Source organism: Channa argus, chromosome 14, assembly GCF_033026475.1.
Source record: "Channa argus isolate prfri chromosome 14, Channa argus male v1.0, whole genome shotgun sequence".
Lineage (NCBI taxonomy): Eukaryota > Metazoa > Chordata > Actinopteri > Anabantiformes > Channidae > Channa > Channa argus.
The window spans coordinates 5,804,685-5,825,005 of NC_090210.1; the positions used below are offsets into that span (position 1 = coordinate 5,804,685).

Genomic DNA, 20,321 nt, shown 5'->3' on the forward strand with positions numbered 1-20,321 from the left:
AAATATACTGTGCTGAACAATGTAATTTTCTTGAATAGGACTAGATTGAAAATTAGAATATCCGACACTGTAAAAATTGCATGATATAAAATGTGCAACTGTACCAAAGCACTTGAGAAATTTGAGAATCGCACTCCAGTCAAACCGAAGAAATAGCTTAGAAATGCACTCCATATTTAATTGTGATATAGCATAAGCTCAGTTGGCTAGAGTGCAAATAACATTTCCGTATCTCCAAATTGGTTTATGTGTATGATGCTGTATGTACAATGTATATAAGAAAGGGGAGACATTTCTTTTAAATATGGCAATTTTGCCATTCATTTGAATTCATATGTAACATACATATTAATCACTGTAAGTGTTCAGATTGATTAGTAATAATCTTTGATGGCATAAGTAGGAGTTACACACTTGCTTCAGTATTTCTTCTCTCTAGGTTTATGGATGGAAGATTAAACAGTGTTTGATCAGTGATCCTTAGTGAGGGCGACTCTTTTTGTCAGCCGCCGTCTCTGAATGCTCATAGCATTAAAAATGTACAGTCAGGTACTAACAACTCTTATCATATATCTGCTAGCCTAGTGCAGAAGGGTGAGATATTTGACTAAACTATCATGACCTTCATGTTTAAGACTCTTCTGACGTTTCTGTAAAAAGTCAGTAGCTTTGTGTGCCGTTTGCTGCTTTTCCTCTGCACAGCAAGAAGTGGCTAGTTGCCTTCTAACACACGGGAGCTGTCTTCAGGGGTCTTAAGAATGTGAATCTCACTCATCGCGTTCTGTTGATAGCACACATGCCATGTACTACTAGCAACACTCACTTGAACTAATGGCAAAGCGATTGCAATGGTTAACAAAGAATTTCACCACTCATGTTGTTTCCACTGTAAATATGTTGAGAATGGAGGTTGATCAGAGGTCAATAAAACTACCAATACTTGTACAGGTGTAAAGCTTCCTGTTAACATAAATTAATAATGTGTTATTGACCAGTTTTGGGGGGGGGGGGATTCTTTGTTGTTGTGTGGTGACTTGACCCTGTGAGCCAGGCTTTGTCTCCTTTTATTTATTTGTGATTTGGCCTTGAAATTCATGTAATAAAAAAGGTTGGTGTTGTAATGCTGGGCTATGTGTGTGTATGTTGAACACCTGAGCACAATCTGTGAGGAGTAACGTGTGACTGATACGATCAGCAGCTTGATTAGAATCATCCTGAAACCAGAGTTTCTATGGCAACGAAAGCCTCTGTGCATGTGTGTGTGTTTGAGTGTGGTTTGTAAAAGTGTGGTTCCTCCACGCAAGCAGAACATGCAGTTCTGGGAGTCAATCTTCAATCAGTGCGAGTAAACAGATGATTTTTTTTTTTTTTTTTTCAGGCACAAAGGTTTGTCATAGACTGTTTTTCCACAACATGTTAAATCACATTAATTCACAACTGTGAAATAATTACATTTATGAAAGAAAGAAGCTTGTCCTCCTCACGCTATGCTGCTGCCAAATGCATTTTAGACTGGGCTGGGTGTAGTAATTAGGCACAGTGCAGAATTTATAAGTAGTTATTTATAGTAATTCAGGATGTCACCCTTTAACCAATTTTGGCATCAGCAGCAGGGCTGAAACTAATGGTTCTTTTCATGATAGATTTATTTAATTACATTTTAATAGTTTATTTTTTATCAATCCCTAGATGGTCAAAAGACTGAGACATCCCTTAAAATGTTTAAACATGTTTGAGAAGCTGCAACCGAAACTTGTTTGGTATCTTTACTCTCAGAAATTTAAGAAAAATCCATGTTCTGTCATCGATTCAATTAACTGTCTGCTCTAACCAGCAAAGGCTTACAACTGTATTTTTGGCAAAAAAGAGGTGTTTGACGTTTCCTGTGAAACAACGTTAGCCCGCTCCTGACTTTGTTTTCTATTTCATTCATTTGATTTGTTTTGTGTTAATCTGTTGTTTTTATTTAAGAGCTTAAAAAGTTTGATTAGTTTAAAGCTAAATAATGAATACAAGCTAATCACAATACAGTATACACACAATACGTGTGTGTACTAAGGTGTATATACACACATACATGGACTGAAATCAAAGCTCAACACTGAAGTTTTAATTGCTTGGAGAAGTAAAGTGTTCTCTTAGTGTGCACCATTAACAAACCTGTTATGAAAAAGCAATCATATAGAACATAAGTAGATATAATTTTGTGTCTCTCGTTTCAAATTAAACATTATTTACAAGACCACAGAGAGACGAGTGAATCCTCTTACCCCTCCTCTCCTCTCTGTTCCCTCCATCTAACCCTATGGGACCAGTGAGTGAGTCAGAAGCATAACGCTACCTTCATTAGCCCACTGATTCTGACGCACACACAACCCAGTGACTCTACCACAAAGACAACAACAACAGCACCAAGAAGTGCAGGACATCTTCCAGATTTTATTAGCGCGTGTGTGTGTGTGTGTGTGTGTGTGTGTGTGTGTGTGTGTTTGCGTGTGAGATTGTCTTGTCTTTGCTCTCTGACACTTCATCCCAACTTTTCTTTCTTTCTCCTAGAGGCTCTCTGTCTCCCTCTCTCGCCTTGCTTGGCTCCCTCTTCCTGTCTTCTTATGACTCAGAAGTGCGCAAAAAAAAAAAAAAAAATCTTTTCTCTGTGTTTGTGCTTTATGTGCACACTCTGTGAGCCAATAAGCCACACTGGAGTTTACCCAAGGATGAGCAGAACTGAACTGGAGCTGCCTCATAACCCTGGAGAGGTGGGTGGTGGCTGGAGAAAACTGAGAATAATTACATCTGAGGCTTAGAGATGATAGTATAGCAAGGACTGGAACTGTTGAATTCATAGATGCACCAAAGAACAGAGGCACAACTAAGAGAGGTGTTGATGTATAGGCCAGGGCAGAGAAAGGTGGCCTTTCTTTCTCTCTCTTTATTTATTTATTTTTTTAAAGGTCACACTTGTTGAGTTTAACAAGCCTGACCCCAAAGGACTTTATTATCTTTGTAAAGTCTGTGTTTTATGATAGTTTTCTTTTGAGGTGTTGATGCAATATTGGATGGAAATATTTCACCCTAAGCAGCAATTAACCAGTGGAACAAGCACAGACACAATATTTATTTTTATTTGATAAAGAGGAAAAATGTTTAATCTGATTTTAAAGCTACTCAGAGTGTTTAAGGTGAGCAACTGGCATCATTTGCTATTGCCTAATTGGAAAGTTAGTGAATGCGATGCTCTACTTTTTGGTTGACTGTGTTCCCTTATTATGTGCGCTCCTGCTGCGTTTGGTTTTGGGGGTTGTAATGTGTCAAACTGACCTTTGGCTTTGCACTTATATCTGTGCTGGCCCTGGCTTAGTTCAGCTGTGTTATAATGATGTCAGGGCTAAAATGTAGATGGGAAAATGGGTGAGTCCTGGTAATAAGCTTGAGCACAGAAGTGAGGGAATGAGGTGGGGGGGGGGAGGGCGTAGTGAGGGAGAGGCAACCAATATGTCTGGGCGATGACTCACCAATGCTGGGTATTTATAGCACCAGGCAGGAGGGAGAGAGGTGTGGGGGTGGAGGAGAGAGGGGGCAAGCGTTTTGGGAGGTGGCCAGGACAGCATCATCGCACCGCCAACAGGGAGTGGTGGGGGAAGAGACTGAGACCGCAGAGAAAAAGCACCAGAGAAGAAATGGTGAGAGAGGAGGAAAGGAGAACGAGAGAGTGTGGTGGGAGTGACAAAGTAATGGAGGCTGGAAAGCAGGTAGAATGGAGGAGAGAAAGGAAAGGGTGGATGAATGAGACTGTTCATAATGGAAGGATGAGAGGATGTGAAGAGAAGGAGGGGAGACAAAAATAGAACAGCATTTGCATAACAGAGCAAATTTTAAAAGCTCACAAATAAAAAAAACTTCTTGCGGGGCGTGTCGTACTAGTTGAGTATTGGCATGCAGTAAGTGCATGTGAGCACACAAACTCCACCATTCACACTCTAATGTGGGATAACAAATGTCTGTGTTTGAGCTGCTGGTGTCACCCACATCCTTCAACATTTACTCACATTTGCAGAAACACACACTTTTCTGTAGCCTCACATGCAGACTGTGGCCAAATGGAGTCATGCAGAGGAGGACAGGGAAAAGTGGCAGACTTTAATAAATATAAAAATCACTGCGGTTGCCTAGACACCATATATCTCAAGTGATCGAAACACATAAGGCTGTTACATACACAACCAATTAGAGAGGTAAAAAGACTAAAACTCAGTTAGAAAGACAAAAAGGTTATTGTAAAACTTATTAATGATTACTTTTATCGGTTAGCAGTGAATATCTCCATTATTACTGTTATTTGTGTAGCTGTTTGCATGATAACAATAATAAATGTGACATTTTACTTCACGAACATATTCTTCAGATTTTACCTGATCTAAATTTCACCATGGTGGCTTTTTTCCTTCTCTCAGTGTTTTCATTGAAAGGATTTGTTCATTAAAACACACTCCAAGCCTCTGATGACATCAGCCGATGCGTCACGTTGCATCTTCTACCATAGACACTAACGTAATCTGTGCATGTGTGCTCAGACTTACATACCCAGAGTTACAAAAAGATACAAGCACGCACACAACCTCACGGTCATTTTGTTGAAAACAAGAAAGGGATGAGTCAGACCAAGGTGAACAGTTGCAGTTATTAATATGGGGAGGGTAAAAAAGCAAGAGGAAGGACAGTTAAATAATGAAGGAAAGGAGCAAATGGAGGTTGACATGTTAGTGGGAGGCAGAGGAAGAAAGGAGCTGAAACTGAAGACGAGACGGAAAATAATATGGCGAATTGGGGAATTGTTTTTGATGTGACAACAAGACAAGAGTCAGGTTGAGGGTTATATGGGAATATAAACACCTCTTCACTGTCTATTTGCAAAATACGGTAGCTTAGCCTAGTGTGAGACTGGAGACAGGGGGAAACAGCTGGCCTGGCTCTGTCAAATCTAATCAAATGAGCCCCACAGTGTGTCAAAGGTAATTTACTATGCTAGCTTTTCCCCAAGGGTTCTCAGTTTTTATGCTGAGCTAAGGTGGTTTCAGCTACACAGACCTTTAAAATCTCAGCAATGAGCGGCATTCATGTCCCAAATGGAAAACTGTTCTTTTAACAGAATGAAAAGTTGATTATTAGTGGAGGTGGAAAGGACGAGCAGCCTGCAAACATTTCCTCATTAATGCAGAGGTAACTTAGCTCGTTCTCGCAGAACTTGCCCGCATTTGTGTGGTATTACGTGGACATTTGCCCTTTTCAAAAAAGCTTCACTTTCATAGATTTTCCATCTTCCCTTCCATTCATACTCACCTTCAGTTTTCTTCCCTCCTCCCCATACTGCTAAAGACAGCACACTTTTCCTCTCCCCATTTCTTCTCCTCTGTCCTAATGGCTCAAACGACATATTGTAATCACCCCCATATCTGTTTTCTGCTGAAACCACCGGCCTCCTTAAGACAAGGACAATGCTTTAAACACAGTAATTGGTGCAACGGGAGGGATGGGCCAGATAGATATGACACAGGAGAAAAGTAATGAATGTGGGCCACTAAGAAAATTATTTAGCGGTGTCTAATGGAGAGAAGGATACCGACCTGTGGGAGGAGATGAAGGTGGAAGCTGATGAAAGGCTGTGAGGCGACGTCACCATGGAGACATTGGTTAAAAAGAATAGAGGGTGGGCCATGACAACGGCGTTCTCTCCCCGCCTCATGAACGGGTGATGGGGATGACAAAGTGAGGAGGAGCGTGACGAATAACCACATATGGCCCCTTTACATCTTTCATCCACCTTATTACTGATCATCTGTTTTTCCTTTTTACTTTGAGTTGATATAACAGCATTATGGCTCATTGTACTGGCTGTCATGAAGAAATCCAAGGCTGAAACTATGTGTTAAGTGTTTGCAGCTCGCTAAACCTTGGCTCTTGGTTGAGTCACTGGCCCTTGAGCTGATATGCACAAAAGTACGAATCCTGAACATTCACAAAAGTCCTTGAGGTGCAGCTTTGTGAGGCTATGTGCGTGTTTGTTTCTTTACACTTGGCTCAGTCAGTGATTGCATGGATGCTTTTGTACCACTCATACCAAGCTGATACCGTCCTCTCCCAACAGATTTGACTGATGTGCAAATAAACAGCAACAGCCTTCCAGCTCAGTGAAGGAGGAGAGAGTGAGAGATACTGGTGACAGTCGCAGATATTAATCAATTATCATGGAGACAAAAATATTGAAATGGTTTGGGGGGTAAGAGAAAGAGAACTAAAGAAAAACAGACTGACTAAAAGTTTACAAATCTTTAATTGCACTCATGGATGTGAGATTTAGGGAATGAATATAATATTTATATTAATTTGTAAATATCCAGAATAAATCTGAATACACCTGACTCAAATCATTCTAAGATGTTAAAGTCATGAGTAAGTAGGAGAGTCCCCTCTCTTCTGCAAGAATATATAATACAGTAATACAGCACAGTCTTATATCTGATTTAGTTTTTTATGAAATGCTAAGGTTTGGCAATATCAACAGATTTTTGTATTATTGTGTGTCCTTTCTGGCACCTCTAATAATTTTGGACCATTTTGTATGTATATTGTTTCAATATATTTCATACTGATGATTTCAAGTTTTAATGTGATGTGAAGGCTGTTGCCAAAACATTGGCTTGTGAAATAAACTGCACACATTATTAAAAGATTAGCAACACCTACAAGATTTCATAATAAAAGCCTTTGTCCCAACATGTATTAGATTATTATTTACAGAGGAACTGGAGGTCTGCTAAACATGGAGGCAACTTTAAGACTATTCTGTGTTATGGGTACTTTTCCAACAATTTAAATTTTTTGTAACAAAATACATTTCTATATATACAAAGCGAGATAGAGAGAGAGAGAGAGAGAGAGAGAGAGAGAGAGAGAGAGAGAGAGAGAGAGAGAGAGAGAGAGAGAGAGAGATAAAACTGCAAAAGAGAGAGTGTAAGAGAGTGTGTTCTTTTGGTTCTAGTTTGGGTAGAACATAAATAAATGTCATTAAACTTCCACCTCACCATCTCCCCTGATTCCAGATTTTTTTGCTCATACACTGACAGAGACAAATGTAAAGATATACAAATGACCTGCATTTCTATTTGTTAGTCGTGGTGAATAATCTCTTACTCCCACACATCACAACCATATAACGAGACATTTTTAGCAAAGAATGTAGCAGGGGAAAAAAAATCCTAATTAAGCGTTACGGACTGAGCCATTTGCATGTGTTGCTGCTCGCCTCTACCATGCACGTGACCTGCACAAACAAACCCAATAAAACCTCTAAAATAGCGCCTCCATCTATCACTTTCAATTTTTAATGTCAAGACAAAACATGTTCATCAATGTCCGGCCGATAAAGCTCTCATTTTCCTCCTGGCTGCTTATTCAGCATCAGTAAAACTGAGAGACAGCGAGCATGTTTTATTGTCAAGTTTCGGTGATTGATGCTACATTTTTTTGTCTGTCACATCCCCTGGAGCTGCTGCCAGCCCTTAGATGGGAGGCTCTTTCTGAATGGAGAGATCTGATGTCAGAGGTGTGATGCACGCATCTTAAAAACAACACCAGGCCTCTATCTCGATTTGACTCCTGATCTGTGATTCAGTGTTGTCACGTTCCACTCACACATTGACAGAACAAGCCAGCACATGCAGCACATAAATGTGTCCTTTCACGTCAGGAGGCTCTGTGCAGCTCTTCAGCAACGGAGAGCAGGCAGCTTATGTAGTAGACAAGCACCTCCAAAATTGTGGACATTCCCTCTGTGATGATGTTTAATGTGCACACAAGGGGAAATTTAAAGATGAATTTTATGAATGTGACTGAATGTGGAGCAGACTGGATGCTTTTGATATGTAATAAAAATGAGGAGGCAGCCAGAGCAGGGTTGAAAAGAAAGAGACTTAAAATGCTGCAGGAGCTCTAGTGAGGACGTTTCCTAATGTACTGCTCACAATTTTGTGGCCTTGTAGATTTACACCAGCAACAGAAAATCACGAAACAACACCCATTTTATTTACACTCAAGTATATGTGTGAACTAAGTTAAGAAAAACGAGATAATTGAGGAACTTGAGAACTTTTTGCTTTTTGTTTCTGGATACTTTTCAGGATAATCTGTATTTTGTGATTTGTCCTTTTGCTGAAAGGAGCTGCTCCTAATATATGGTGAAAGTTGCAGGTTTTGAAGCCACAGATGTTCACTGGATGATTTATGGTAAAACAAGCACCAAAGTGTTTAGTGAAGCTTTTTATCTCGCCATCAACACTGTCATCACCCATCCATGACCTTTTTTTTTCGGCAGGTGCCAAGCTGTGGCCCCTTTATCATGTCGACCTGCGGAATGCCGGAGCTTTGGCCCCCAGCCGACAGGAAGGTGTTTATCTCCATCTCTGTCAACTGCGACAGCAACTCCGCGGTGGTTTTAGCCTGTGAGTCATCGCTAGAGGGTTTAACTCTTCATGTGCCATGACGCTGATCAGTGACGGATGAAGCTCAGAATAAAAACAACGTACTGTTTGTGTTTACACGACTAAGAATGAGAATTTTGCGGGGGAAAAAATTGGTATTTTAGCCTCAGGTGGAACAGCACATATTTTAAAGATATTATAGTCTCATAAAACAGTTTATTATTAAAACAAAACAAAACAAAAAAGCTCATTCTCCCTGATCAGTACAAAAGTCCAGGTGGATATTCTCATATCGCCCTCATTGTGAGACAGGCAGCAGCAGTCAGTCTGAACGCAGACTTTCACATCTTTCCAATCAATAACTTCTACAGAACAGCAGCACTGGGGGGCTATTTTTTAATACAACCAGCTCTTTGGTATGCCATAACATAAACCTGAATCATTTATATGGATTTTTTTTTTAGGACCGGCTATTGCGTGTGTTGTGTGATGACGCGGTGGTCAGGTGTTGCCTCATATATGGAGGGGAGCTGTCCAAGTGCTGAAAACAGAAGCAACCAGCGCCGTTCCAAAGGGGGATGCCAGACGCCTTCTCTGCTATCTGAGCTCCGTTGCCAAAGGTAAGACACATATTTTTGTAGATTTTGATTGTTTTTAGCTCGAACGAATGTGCAAATTTGATATTTAATTTGATATTTTAACCACAGTTTAAAAAGGATAGTTTGGGTTACAATGAGAGATAAAAATGTGATCGAACGCAAAAACAATCAGCCATCGCTGATACGTATGAGTTGTTTGTTGCTATAGTGAATTAAAGAGAAATCAGTTGTTGTCTTTTTGAATGAAGGTTTTGTTCTTAGGAGAGAATCGGATGCTGAGATTGCCCAACAACGCGGGGAGTGACTCATCCAGTGATGTTAATGTATCTCGTTACGCACAGCATCATATTATTCAATTTGCAGAGCGTAACTCCCTGATAGGCGGACAAACCCGTATCAAAACAGACTCGCTCACGCTCGCTGCTTTTCAGTAGCCCAGTGTTTTGGCCAGAATATTTTGTGGATGTGACTTATTTGGGATTTTTATCTTCAGTTGTTTCATTACGATTGTATGTTTGATTTGCAGGTAATAAATAGCCTATAATGCTGCATTTCCACCACAAGTTGCCCAAGGGAGGAGCCGTGGTTCTGCTCGCCTTCCTTCTCCATGGATGCGCCGTGCAGGCTGCGTCGCTCCCCCGCCACTACAGGCTCCGAGGCGGGGAGGGTGAGGGACAGCCGGCTGCCTATCCACCCAGCTCCGACATGATCAAAGCCCTGGAGTACATTGAAAACCTGAAGCAGCGGAACGGGGGCAGAGCTGAACCCGTGGATTACGATGAAGTGGACAAAATTAGAGTCCTGCTTCAGCTCGCTTCTCAGAAGGACGAGGGCCCCGGGGACCGTCAGCCTGCCCCTGGCATGCAGAGGCAGGACATTACCGCTGAGCAGTTGATGAAAGCCCTGCTGAAGTCCCTGCAGGATCAGGCCGGGAAAGAAGCGAAGGTCAGTCCAGCATCTGCGCCCAGAAATGACCGCCGCACGCACAGGCACCGCACCAAAGACACCGAAATCCCCGAGAGCGCACCGGCAGACTATGGTAATTTCCCCAGACCCCACAAGAAATACCCGCTCATGTTTGAGGATGAAGAGACAGACGCTTCAAAACGGGCCACTGAGGATCTGGACGAGCAGTACACACCCCAGAGCCTCGCCAATTTACGCTCCATCTTTGAAGAGCTCGGGAGGATGCCCACACTCGCCGGACAGAAGAGAGATGTGTTCGGCGACGACGACGAGGAGGAGGATGACGGGCTGAGCCCGCGAAACCAGGGCTACGAGGATGTAGCCGGAGGAGAGGAGTGGGTCCCTGTGGAGGAAAGGGAAGAGACAGAAGAGATGGTCAACGGGAGCCACGAAGAAATGAACAGGGCGCTCGCTGACCAAGAGGAAGCAGAGAGGGAGGAGATGCAACGCAGGGCCAGTCCGAACCAGGAGGACGCTGATGACGACACCAAGCTGGAAGATTACTACCTGTTGAAGGTCTTGGAGATGAGCGATCAGATGCAGAAGAGGGATATGACAGGGGAGCAGAAAAAGAGGCTGATTCGCCCGTCAATCGTGGATCCTCGTACAGTGAAGGAGCTGCTGGAACTGTCCCTGAAGCTCCACGTCCCCCCACAGGACCTCATCGACATGCTGCTCACAGAGGAGCTCAGAAAGCTCCACCGCGAACCCCAATCCTCAACGCGGTACACAACAGGCCAAACCCCCAAAATCAGGTACTTCAGCCGCAGACTCCCAGTTAAGAGCAAGAGCGCCCCGGAGGACATGGACAGAGAGGACTTTTTAGACATCATCGGAGTGGAGACTATCAGTAACGAGTATCCCGTGGTGCAGAGACCCATGAAGACCTCTGTGCCCTCAGACAGGATCTCAGTGGTTTCCAACCCGCCTGCAAATTCTAGCCCAGTTAAAATCCCACCTCCCTCCGGACGCAGGGAGAACCTCTTCTTATCCGAGCTGAACAAAATGCCCCTGAAACGTCAGGCAAATGCAGCTGCTGACGAGGATGATGACGGTGACGTGGAAGACGAAGTGACAACCTACCTGGCGGCCAAAATCCTCACAGAGTACCCCAACAGTATCACCAAGCGGGACACCCAGGCGCAGCTGAAGGGACAGTTCCCCTACGAGCTGTACGAGCGCGTCATGAAGGACTACTTGGGGCAAGCGGACACTGACAAGAGGCCAGTGGCCAAGAGGGAAACCGAGGTGGCCATGGAGGAGAAAGTAAAACCAATAGAGTTGCAGGGAAAAGAGGAGATCACGGCCAAGACCTCGGCTCCACAGACCGTGAATGAGGGGGAGCACCGTGAAAAGCCAGTGGCTGGGATGTAGCCTGTTCCCCTGCAAGACGCACGAAATTATGAATATAGTATTTATACAGTCTAAAAATAAAGTTTGGTGGACGTGATCTAGTTTACAAATTTCTATTATATGAACTATAGCTAAAAATCACCCTAACGAAAATGAACTATAGCAATCTTACAGGTCTAAAACATTTTTAGAAAAAAAAAGTCCCTACTTGCTGCAAGAACATTTTACCAATATAACAGCGATGACATAGGAGATTAAAGGCACAATCCGTGCACAAAAGCAATCAGAACACTCTGATTAGGTGTGCACCAGTCGACACACTCAATTTGCCTCTCAACAAATAACAAATCTCATCAAAAAGCAAACGTGTTAGTTTTCTGATGTTGTTAAACGTTTGTTTACAATAATGGTGTTTGTAAACTACAGGAACAAGAATATATTTTCAACTATAATCACTGAGTAATGGTAAAAATGCGTATTTTTCATCTATGTCAAACCACATATGTGACCATACATGTGAAGTATAACTTACAACGCTGACTGGACCTTTAAAAACACAAGCATACAGTATAATGACAGGACTACAATAGGCATATTATAGGGATTTTTCGTTAGGGCAGTGTGCTGGGCTGAGAACGAGTGTTGTCGTGACTCTTAATATATTCAGGGTTAGTGGAGTTATTGTTATTGATAATTATTTACAACTCTAAATATCAGACCATCGCCTGCCTTCCAACCCTTTCATACTGCGAAGCTCTGTATTGTTGGCCTACCAGTAGTTGTGCTATGTATGCTCATTTTTAAACCATTTTGTACATGTTCAATAATGTGTGATGAATCACAGATGAATAAAGCATCAGCTGTATTATTTTTCTTCTTGCTGAGGTGTGTTGCCTTATTAAAAGTCTTCAACACCACAGACAGTTCTGGGCTCATGTTGACTAAAATTAATTTCTTTGAATATTTTTGACATCAAACAAATAAATATGCAATAATATTAAAGACAATTATTCATAGCAGTCTGTTTAGAAAAATCCCTATTTTAATCATAAGCTCCAACATTATACATTTTACATTATAAAAAAAAAAACTGATATTGACACCCACTTAACGGCTTCTTTTAAAGACTAAGGCTCCACACATAAGCATTGTTATACAGACTAGAAGCATGACATTCATCAGTCTCATTCAAAATGAGTCAGATGCTGCTAATAAAAACATCTTTGTTTTTAAAATATTAACTAACAGTGCGGAGTAGAAAAGTGTGTTTAAATTAACCTGTTTTTGTAAATAAACCATTAAGTGAAATTTAAATATAAATGTAACAAAGTTGAAAATCTAGAAACACTTCATCATTATGATTTTTACATCCGACTTTCTATTATTACTTCATTTACATTTAAATGAATGGTAATCAATGTGAAGACATTACTTTCCCAAACCTCTCCTTCATTTGAGTGCATGACAAACTCTCAAATGAAGTAATATTGCAGCAATACTTTAGGCAGACGGCACGTAGACTTTAAAAATACAGCCATTTCATTTTTAGTGTTCAATAAAAATATAAAACAGTTATTGTTTGACTAATATACAGTACTTTTGGTTCCTGTATTTCTCCCCTTTATGGTCCCTCTTTCCACAGGTTAAAATGCAGGTTTGCTCATATACTCCTCCATAGTCTAAAAAAAGAACAAAAAGACAAAAAAAAGCAGGATCAGCATCTTAAATATGTATAGGATACAATTACTATTTACAGGCACACATTTAACATCACCTGTTATAAAGTGCTACGCACACCAAAACACTATAGGTAACTAACACAAGCAGAACATCTAACCTTTCTGTCCATATTCAAGGTCATCCAAACAGCTCCACCTCATACCACTCACTGTTGTCATCCTGAAGCGATAATGGTTACAATGAATGGGAGGCTAAACTGCACATAATCCAAGCCTAAGTAAAAGTTTTCTACTCAGAACAACACACCCAGTTAAAACTAGGGCACCACACAGAACCACGGACCTACAGGTAAAGCAGGAAGAATCAGTCAAACACTTCACACCTATAGCACATTACAACGTAACCTGTCTCTCACTGGCAGTAACACTACTCAGAGAGAGAGAGAGAGAGAGAGAAACCACGAGAGAGACAGAGAGGGAGAGAGAGACACACTTACAAGTTAGAAAAACAGCAGCAGAAAACTACCGTATAGAAAAGCAGCAACAGCTAATAACCACAAGCCTATTAACTATTAGAAAAACACCAGGGACTCAGCAACACCACTGTTAATAAACTCATTATGACACTGACTTTTTGAACACTTGCTGGTACATTTCCACTCAGATAAGTAAATTGAAGAATTCTCCCTTAGTGGAGCTTGAAAGAAGATTCATGATAAGAGTTTTGATTGGCACAATACAAAGAAGCCAACGTCAGCAATTTCTGAGTGCCCTACTGCCGAGATGAAAAACCAAAAAGTTATAAATCATCAATAACTACTTGTCAAAACATGTGGCTAATTTCTTACATTCTGGTGAGCCCTGCAACAAATGCTTGAGCCACAGATGCAGGCCACGCCTTGTGTTTTGTGTGTGTGTGTGTGTGTGGGGGGGGGGGGGGGGGGGGCTGGGGGGAGCAACCCACCTCCTGTAACATGTCTGAAGCTTCAATAGAGCGATTCACAATCTGTTTGGAGGTTTCTTGTATCTCGCCTCCCATTAGAAACTCATCCAGGATAAAATAGGCCTTCTCAAAGTTAAAGATTATGTCCAGCTCACACACCTGGGAGGAGGTAGTAAATGATTTGGTTATCTTAAAATACGACAGATCACAGCGCAGAATTTACAAAGTTCCCTACATGGTATTTAAAGGGCAACGGCACCAGTTAATTTGTTGTCCACCATCAACATTTGGGTATGAGAAAAACATTCTGAAATTATTTTTTATGTTGTGTCTTTACACCTTGATACAATCAACAACACAGACTACCTTACCATTTGTATCAGACCTAAAGTTTTAAAAACGGTTTTCTCCTTTAAACAGCTGCATGGTTTTCATGTCGTGTATTCTTTAAAAACAAATACAGTCTACACAGGAACATACCAAAGCTAAAACCGAGAGTGGTCATTCAAAATTATTTATTGTTTGAGCAGTCAATCCTATAGGACACCCCACGGCAGCAATACTTTTGCTCATTAAAATTTGGATCATCAGAAACAAAGGATGCAATGTTCTGTGCTGTTAAGCATATCTATGTGCAAATACATCGATAAAAGCTAAAACTTCTGAACTTTTCTCTCATGTTTCTCTTGATTTTAACCGCTAAAGTCTTCAGAGCGAAGCAAAACAAAATAATAGGCCTTGCCAATCTTTTAAAAGGAGAACGTAAACAAATGTGCGTGGTTAAAATCGCTGTTTAATTTATTGATTAGCATTTTGTGACACATTTCAGCATAATGCTTTAGTCTACTGTTGCATACTGAATAGTAGAAGGTGAAAAACAATGAAATACATTGCCAAAGTATTTGTCCAGAAGCTCTACGTAGCGATGAATTATCTCCAGGGCTAACAGTTCATTCTCCTGGTTCTCAATGGCCAAGCAGAAATATAAGCTTGCATATCTGAGGAAAGAGACAATGGCAATAAACTGTTGTAGATACAGATACATGATAAGCAGTTGGTGCAATTGTCAGTGAAAAAAATGATCACTGGTCTTGCTGCCTAGAAAAAAAATGAAAAATATTTCAACAGAGACAAACAAAGGAACCGAGGTAGCACCAACCTCTTGTAAATAATCTTGAGGTCTTTCCACTGCAGAAAGTTACAGGTGCGTGGCGGCCGTGCCAACACCATGGTGGTCATGTCCCGAATGATCTTCTTCTTCTCGCGCTCTAACATGGGCGTGAACCACTTCTGCAGACGAAGCTTCCCCTGGCGACTGAAGAGGAGCAGGAATCGCATCTAACCCCACAGATACAGCACAGGGTCAGAAGGTAAAACCATGATGCACGTATGAACAGTAGAGAAGACTTACAACCACAGAGTCACTGCAGAGCACATTTTATTAACGATCCTCATACACACACACACACACACACACACACACACACACACACACACACACACACACACACCCCAAGGTTCAAACTAACTCCACTGAACAAACACCATCATCAAAGGGAAACGGCTTGACAGAGAAATGTGAAGGTCAGAATGAGTAAGAGGTAGTTTGGCAAATCTTTTACAATTTTTGAAAGATCTAGGGAGTGGGTTTAGGATGTTTGGAGAATGTGCTTCCTTGAACTGGAAATAGATTTGGCCACATATCAATAAAGACATTAATATTCCTGTCTGTATAAGAAAAATAAATCCCACAATTTCCTTCTCACCTTCCTCTAATTGTTGGTGTGAGAGAGACTACTAAGAGGTGGATGGTTTAAAATAGAGAGTGCCCTCTATATGTACTTCTGGTAGACGTTTGTGATTTGGGGCTATGATACTATGTAAAGCATAATTTTAGAAAAGAACTATGATCATGGTGATCTGCTGGAGCTGATAGTGTTGTTTGAGCAAATTAACAGGTTTTGCACAGTCACTTTCTCCAGCTCTATTTTTCTTTCTTTAGCACTGCACACACCACCTTATTTCCCCCGGAGAGCTAACAACTAACTGGGCTTAATTACTAGGAAAATGCAAATTATAAATCCGTTTGTTGTAAAGCTGAAGAGCTCAACAAAAGGCTTTTCAGGTTTCACTACTTCGCCCAGTAGAGCTGGGTTCACAAACACAACTGTACACTACAAAGTAAAAAAAAACAAAACACACACAGACATTTTCCGCTTTGGACTTTGAGCCACCTAGAGGAAGTTATAAGAAGAATGTCAGAGTTCACCTAGTCTCATTGAGATGAGGACACACCTGTTTTTTCACCAGACAGAAAAAAAGAGCCACAGCCGGTGAAGCACCAACAGGGTTATTTTATGATTAAAAAAATACACTTTATAACATAAAGTCTGCAAAAGAACTGCAAAAGGTGTGGGCGAGGTTTGCACCCCTCGATCCGGCATATAGGCAAATTATTATGAAAAGCACTGAACCGCCACTGAGGAAGGAGTCGCACGAAAGTCACAAAACCCGTTTTTACTGAGGGACCAGTTAAAGCAACGTACACTATCGGAAAAAGTGGCGCACACACACAAACACAAAGACACACAATAAAACTCAACAAAAAAACACAGCATCGCTGCTGTTGAATGGCCTAACAGCAACCAACAGGCCTCAGAGTAGCAGGAAGCGGGCACAGGTGTAGTTTTTAGCTTTAGCTACCTGTCAGCTAAAACAGGTGTAACAGGTGAACAGCCGACGCGGACTGACGCCACCTTGGAAACAACCACCAAACACTTACCATTTTGACGCGGCGCCAGGAACAATAAACGATATCAAGAGATTTAAAAAAAATAAGCACTTTAACCCTCACAAAGGGTCAACCAGTCCTGCTGTACACATATCTGTCCCTCGTCCACACTAATGAGTGAGAACTTGTTTAACTCCGCCCCGCTGGCCGCGGAGGAGCGGTGCCTGCCGGACGCGTCACCAAACCTCCCAGCCATCTGGACTGGTTACAGTGGAGTTGGGTTTTAGGGATGCAGTCGGATCAAGCAGCCCCCCGCAATCTTTAACGAAACAACACGTGGTGTTACGTTTTAATGAATGAGCTGAGAAAACTTGAACTAGCAGCTTATCACCTGCGTCTCAGGGTGAGCCTTAGTTGATGTTCCCATGCGGGGTCGGTAGAGAGCAGCAAGCGTCCTCCCTGCTTGTTACTGGTGTGTAACAGTGGGTTGACAAGGACTTTTTGGGAAAAGTAGTTCACTTGGTAACATGTCTCTGTACAGAAATGCCATCTGCTTTTTGAACGAAATCCACCTAGATGCAAGGTCAGTACTGTCAAAGAGAAATGTTGTCAAGGGATATTTTGTGAATTTAAATATCGTCTATGTATTGTTCAAATTGCCTTAACAGGATTTACTCCCTGCAAATTGTGCTTCATGTCACTTATTGAATCGTGAAGCAAGAACAATACATGAATCTGAAAGGTCTGATAACTGTATGGCACGTATCACCACACAAACTCTCCTTTATGTACAATGACAATAGTGCCATTGACAGTTGATGAGTATTGTGGATGACATACACATCATTGGATTCTCCTGGAGCTAAACTGTGGAGATAGGAGATAAACATTGGACATTGTCAATCTTGTGACTCTTAAAAAAAAAAAAATCTATTTTCCTCTTTTTATTTTGACACATACACATTGGTTAGTGTATTTTCCAGGTACCTTCAGGAAGGGGTATGAGATTTAATCTGAAGAGTTTGACCCCCAGGATGTGTCTGCTGTGGGAAGCTCTTTTATGATCAGTGGAGCCAATAGTGGAATTCAGAAAAGCAGCCGTGGTTATAGCCAAAAAAGGTACATAGTGAAGACTTGTGTTCTGTCTTAATCCACAGTTAAAAGATAAGAAACGATAATAAAGTTTGTTTTCTTTCCAGGTGGAACAGTCCGTATGGTGTGCAGGAACAGAGACAGAACAGAAGAGGCCCGGGTGGACATCGCCAATGTGTCTGGGAATACGGTTAGTGTTTCTCTAGAACAGGAGTCACCAGCTCCAATATTGGAGAGCAGCAGCAGTCCTGCTTCAGTGGGCGTTCTCAGTTATAAGGAAGTTGAATCATCAACTGGACTTCTTTCTTCTTACACTAGAACGTTATGGTACTCGACAAAGTAGTTCTGCAGTCTGAGGTAAACTTGTGAACAGATAAATAACGCAGGGTGTATGATGCATAAGAGAGAGGTAGATCCTGAGACTTGAGAAGAACTTTGCCACCAACACCATGGGTGAGACTTGAGCCAAGTATTTCATGTAGCTATGTATATATCAGTTTTAAATTTGAAACCATGGCTAAAGCTTTTCCTCATTTTCGTAGGTTGTATATCCTCACAGAGAATCTTAAACCACTTAGCCGGGATCCAAAAGTGGTATGAATACACGGCCGGACACGCAGAAAGTGCTCATTTGCATCACTTGAAAACCACAATTGTGCATTTGTTTGTTCTGCGGTGTCTGTTGTCTAAGTACACTGTGCTTATTCTCGGTACCACCTGTTAGATCACTGCGTGCTCTGGAGGAATGCCGGTGCTAAATGTAAATAGATCTCTCAGGATTTGGCTTGAAAAAAAATTATATTTGCTAAATAAAATACCCTAAATGCTGTAAAGAATAATGAAACAAACAGCAGGTGGGCCAAAGCCAACCCCCTCATTAATTTGTCTATGATGCACCCAGGATGATGCACCAGGTACTCATTAAATTCCCAACTCAAAAGGCCAATGATCTAATTATTGCATTTATTAAATGTTCCTTTCATTCAAAAAGTGCTAAAAAAATTTATTTAGTTTTGCATTGCTGCCAGTGCTGGTTTAACTGCATAATTAATTTCAAAACCAACCAAACCAAACATTTACTGAAATCTAGGAGATAGAACAACCTTAAACCGTGGTGCTAATTATAAAGCACCACTTTGTTCATGTTATAGAAAGTACCATAACATTGACAGTAGTTTAAAAGGAAAAATATAAATTTGACAAATGTTTTGCCTTTCACAGTAAATATGAAAAAGTAATAGGACAATAGGTTTTTGTGCATTAAAAGCACTGCAAATACCATACTTTGAGAATCAGCTACTGTAAATGCACTTTCCAATGTTAGTTTTCACTAATCCTGAAGTCCTCCTCTCATTATTCTGCACTGGAAACCCATGGCTCCTGATTGTGTGATCTGATTTACTGCAAGAACAGCAGTAGCTGTTGTTTTTGTTAGGAATCCCCTCCCCAAACCCCTATTTTCATCTGTGTCCACATCTATGCCTCAGTTTCACCAGACGAATGGGGGGAGAGATTCCGCTGCGTGGAGTGAGGAGCCAACCCCGTCGTATGGTTGGCCTTGTCTAAGGGTGCTGCCAGAACACGCAGCATGAAATCTGACAAGCCAGTCTTCCAAGCTAAACCCTGACGTCACCATCATTTGCAGTCACTTGTTCTGACAGATTGTTCCTGTTGCAGATTGTAAGCCTGTTCCAACCCACCTTCCTCTGGCCTGGACTCACTCCTCTGCTGAAGAGATTCAAAGTTTCATGACAGAGCTGGAAAAACTGACAAGAGCTGTTCACTCACAACTTGAAACACATTTAAAGGCTCCTCTGGCACCTTCCACAACTCAATTGAATTATTATTATTAGAATTTGTCTAAATTCTGATATGTCTATGAGCCATTACATACTGTAAAAATTAAATACATTTGTTATATTTGGTCCAGTGCAGTCTTACCACAACCTCTTGATTTAAACTGTGAAATCATTTCATATGACTTTTTAAGATCTTGCTGAATGAATACAACATGTCATCTTATCATTGTGATTAAAAATAGGGAATGCATGATTTTAATGTCTAATGTGCAGGTTTTACATGGCAAAACAAGCATTGATTACATCTCAGCTGTGCAGATGCTTTGTTGAAACTTTTTGTTAAGCTACCCAGCTGCATCTTAATCTATATAGCTCCTATATAAAGGTGTAAAAAATAAGCATATAATTACATGGAAATATTAAATGCACCACCATCAATGCCAATTAAAATATCTGAATGCTAACGGAGGCAGTGGAGCTTGAAACATTATTTCTTATGGCATCAAGAAAAAGGTAGGGTCCTTTTTTTGTTTGTTTTGTTAGCCAAGCACCAAGACTACAGTCTTGGTGCTTGGCTAGTTTAGGTTTTCTTGACAGGTAAATGAGGTGAAAAACTACAGAGCATCATCCATCTATTATCTGTTACCGCTTATCCTATAGAATTGGAGCCTATTCCAGCTGTCAT

General features: G+C 41.2%; 2 protein-coding genes and 1 long non-coding RNA gene across 5 annotated transcripts; 2 read left to right on the forward strand and 1 right to left on the reverse strand.

The window, feature by feature from the left end:
• The first annotated feature begins 8,938 nt into the window (after nucleotides 1-8,938).
• Nucleotides 8,939-12,265, forward strand: LOC137140531 (secretogranin-2b-like). Its single transcript, XM_067528753.1, has 2 exons — nucleotides 8,939-9,094; nucleotides 9,600-12,265. The coding sequence occupies exon 2, from the start codon at nucleotides 9,617-9,619 to the stop codon at nucleotides 11,411-11,413; it is 1,797 nt and encodes a 598-aa protein (XP_067384854.1). The 5' UTR covers nucleotides 8,939-9,094; nucleotides 9,600-9,616; the 3' UTR covers nucleotides 11,414-12,265.
• A 147-nt stretch (nucleotides 12,266-12,412) lies between these two features.
• On the reverse strand, nucleotides 12,413-16,952 carry LOC137140534 (AP-1 complex subunit sigma-3-like). 2 transcript variants are annotated; one of them, XM_067528788.1, is made up of 6 exons: nucleotides 16,797-16,952; nucleotides 15,174-15,352; nucleotides 14,904-15,012; nucleotides 14,036-14,173; nucleotides 13,230-13,291; nucleotides 12,413-13,071 (listed from the first exon to the last, which is right to left on the reverse strand). In XM_067528788.1, the coding sequence occupies exons 1-5, from the start codon at nucleotides 16,797-16,799 to the stop codon at nucleotides 13,250-13,252; spliced, it is 471 nt and encodes a 156-aa protein (XP_067384889.1). In that variant the 5' UTR covers nucleotides 16,800-16,952; the 3' UTR covers nucleotides 12,413-13,071; nucleotides 13,230-13,249. The 2 variants fall into 2 exon arrangements, with proteins under 2 accessions (XP_067384889.1, XP_067384890.1); XM_067528789.1 differs by lacking the exon at nucleotides 13,230-13,291 and having other exon boundaries at nucleotides 16,797-16,951.
• A 151-nt stretch (nucleotides 16,953-17,103) lies between these two features.
• Nucleotides 17,104-20,034, forward strand: LOC137140535 (uncharacterized). 2 transcript variants are annotated; one of them, XR_010916456.1, is made up of 4 exons: nucleotides 17,104-17,328; nucleotides 17,729-17,864; nucleotides 17,945-18,027; nucleotides 19,325-20,034. It is a non-coding gene; the product is annotated as an uncharacterized lncRNA (long non-coding RNA). The 2 variants fall into 2 exon arrangements; XR_010916455.1 differs by having other exon boundaries at nucleotides 17,104-17,864.
• The last annotated feature ends 287 nt before the right edge of the window (nucleotides 20,035-20,321 follow it).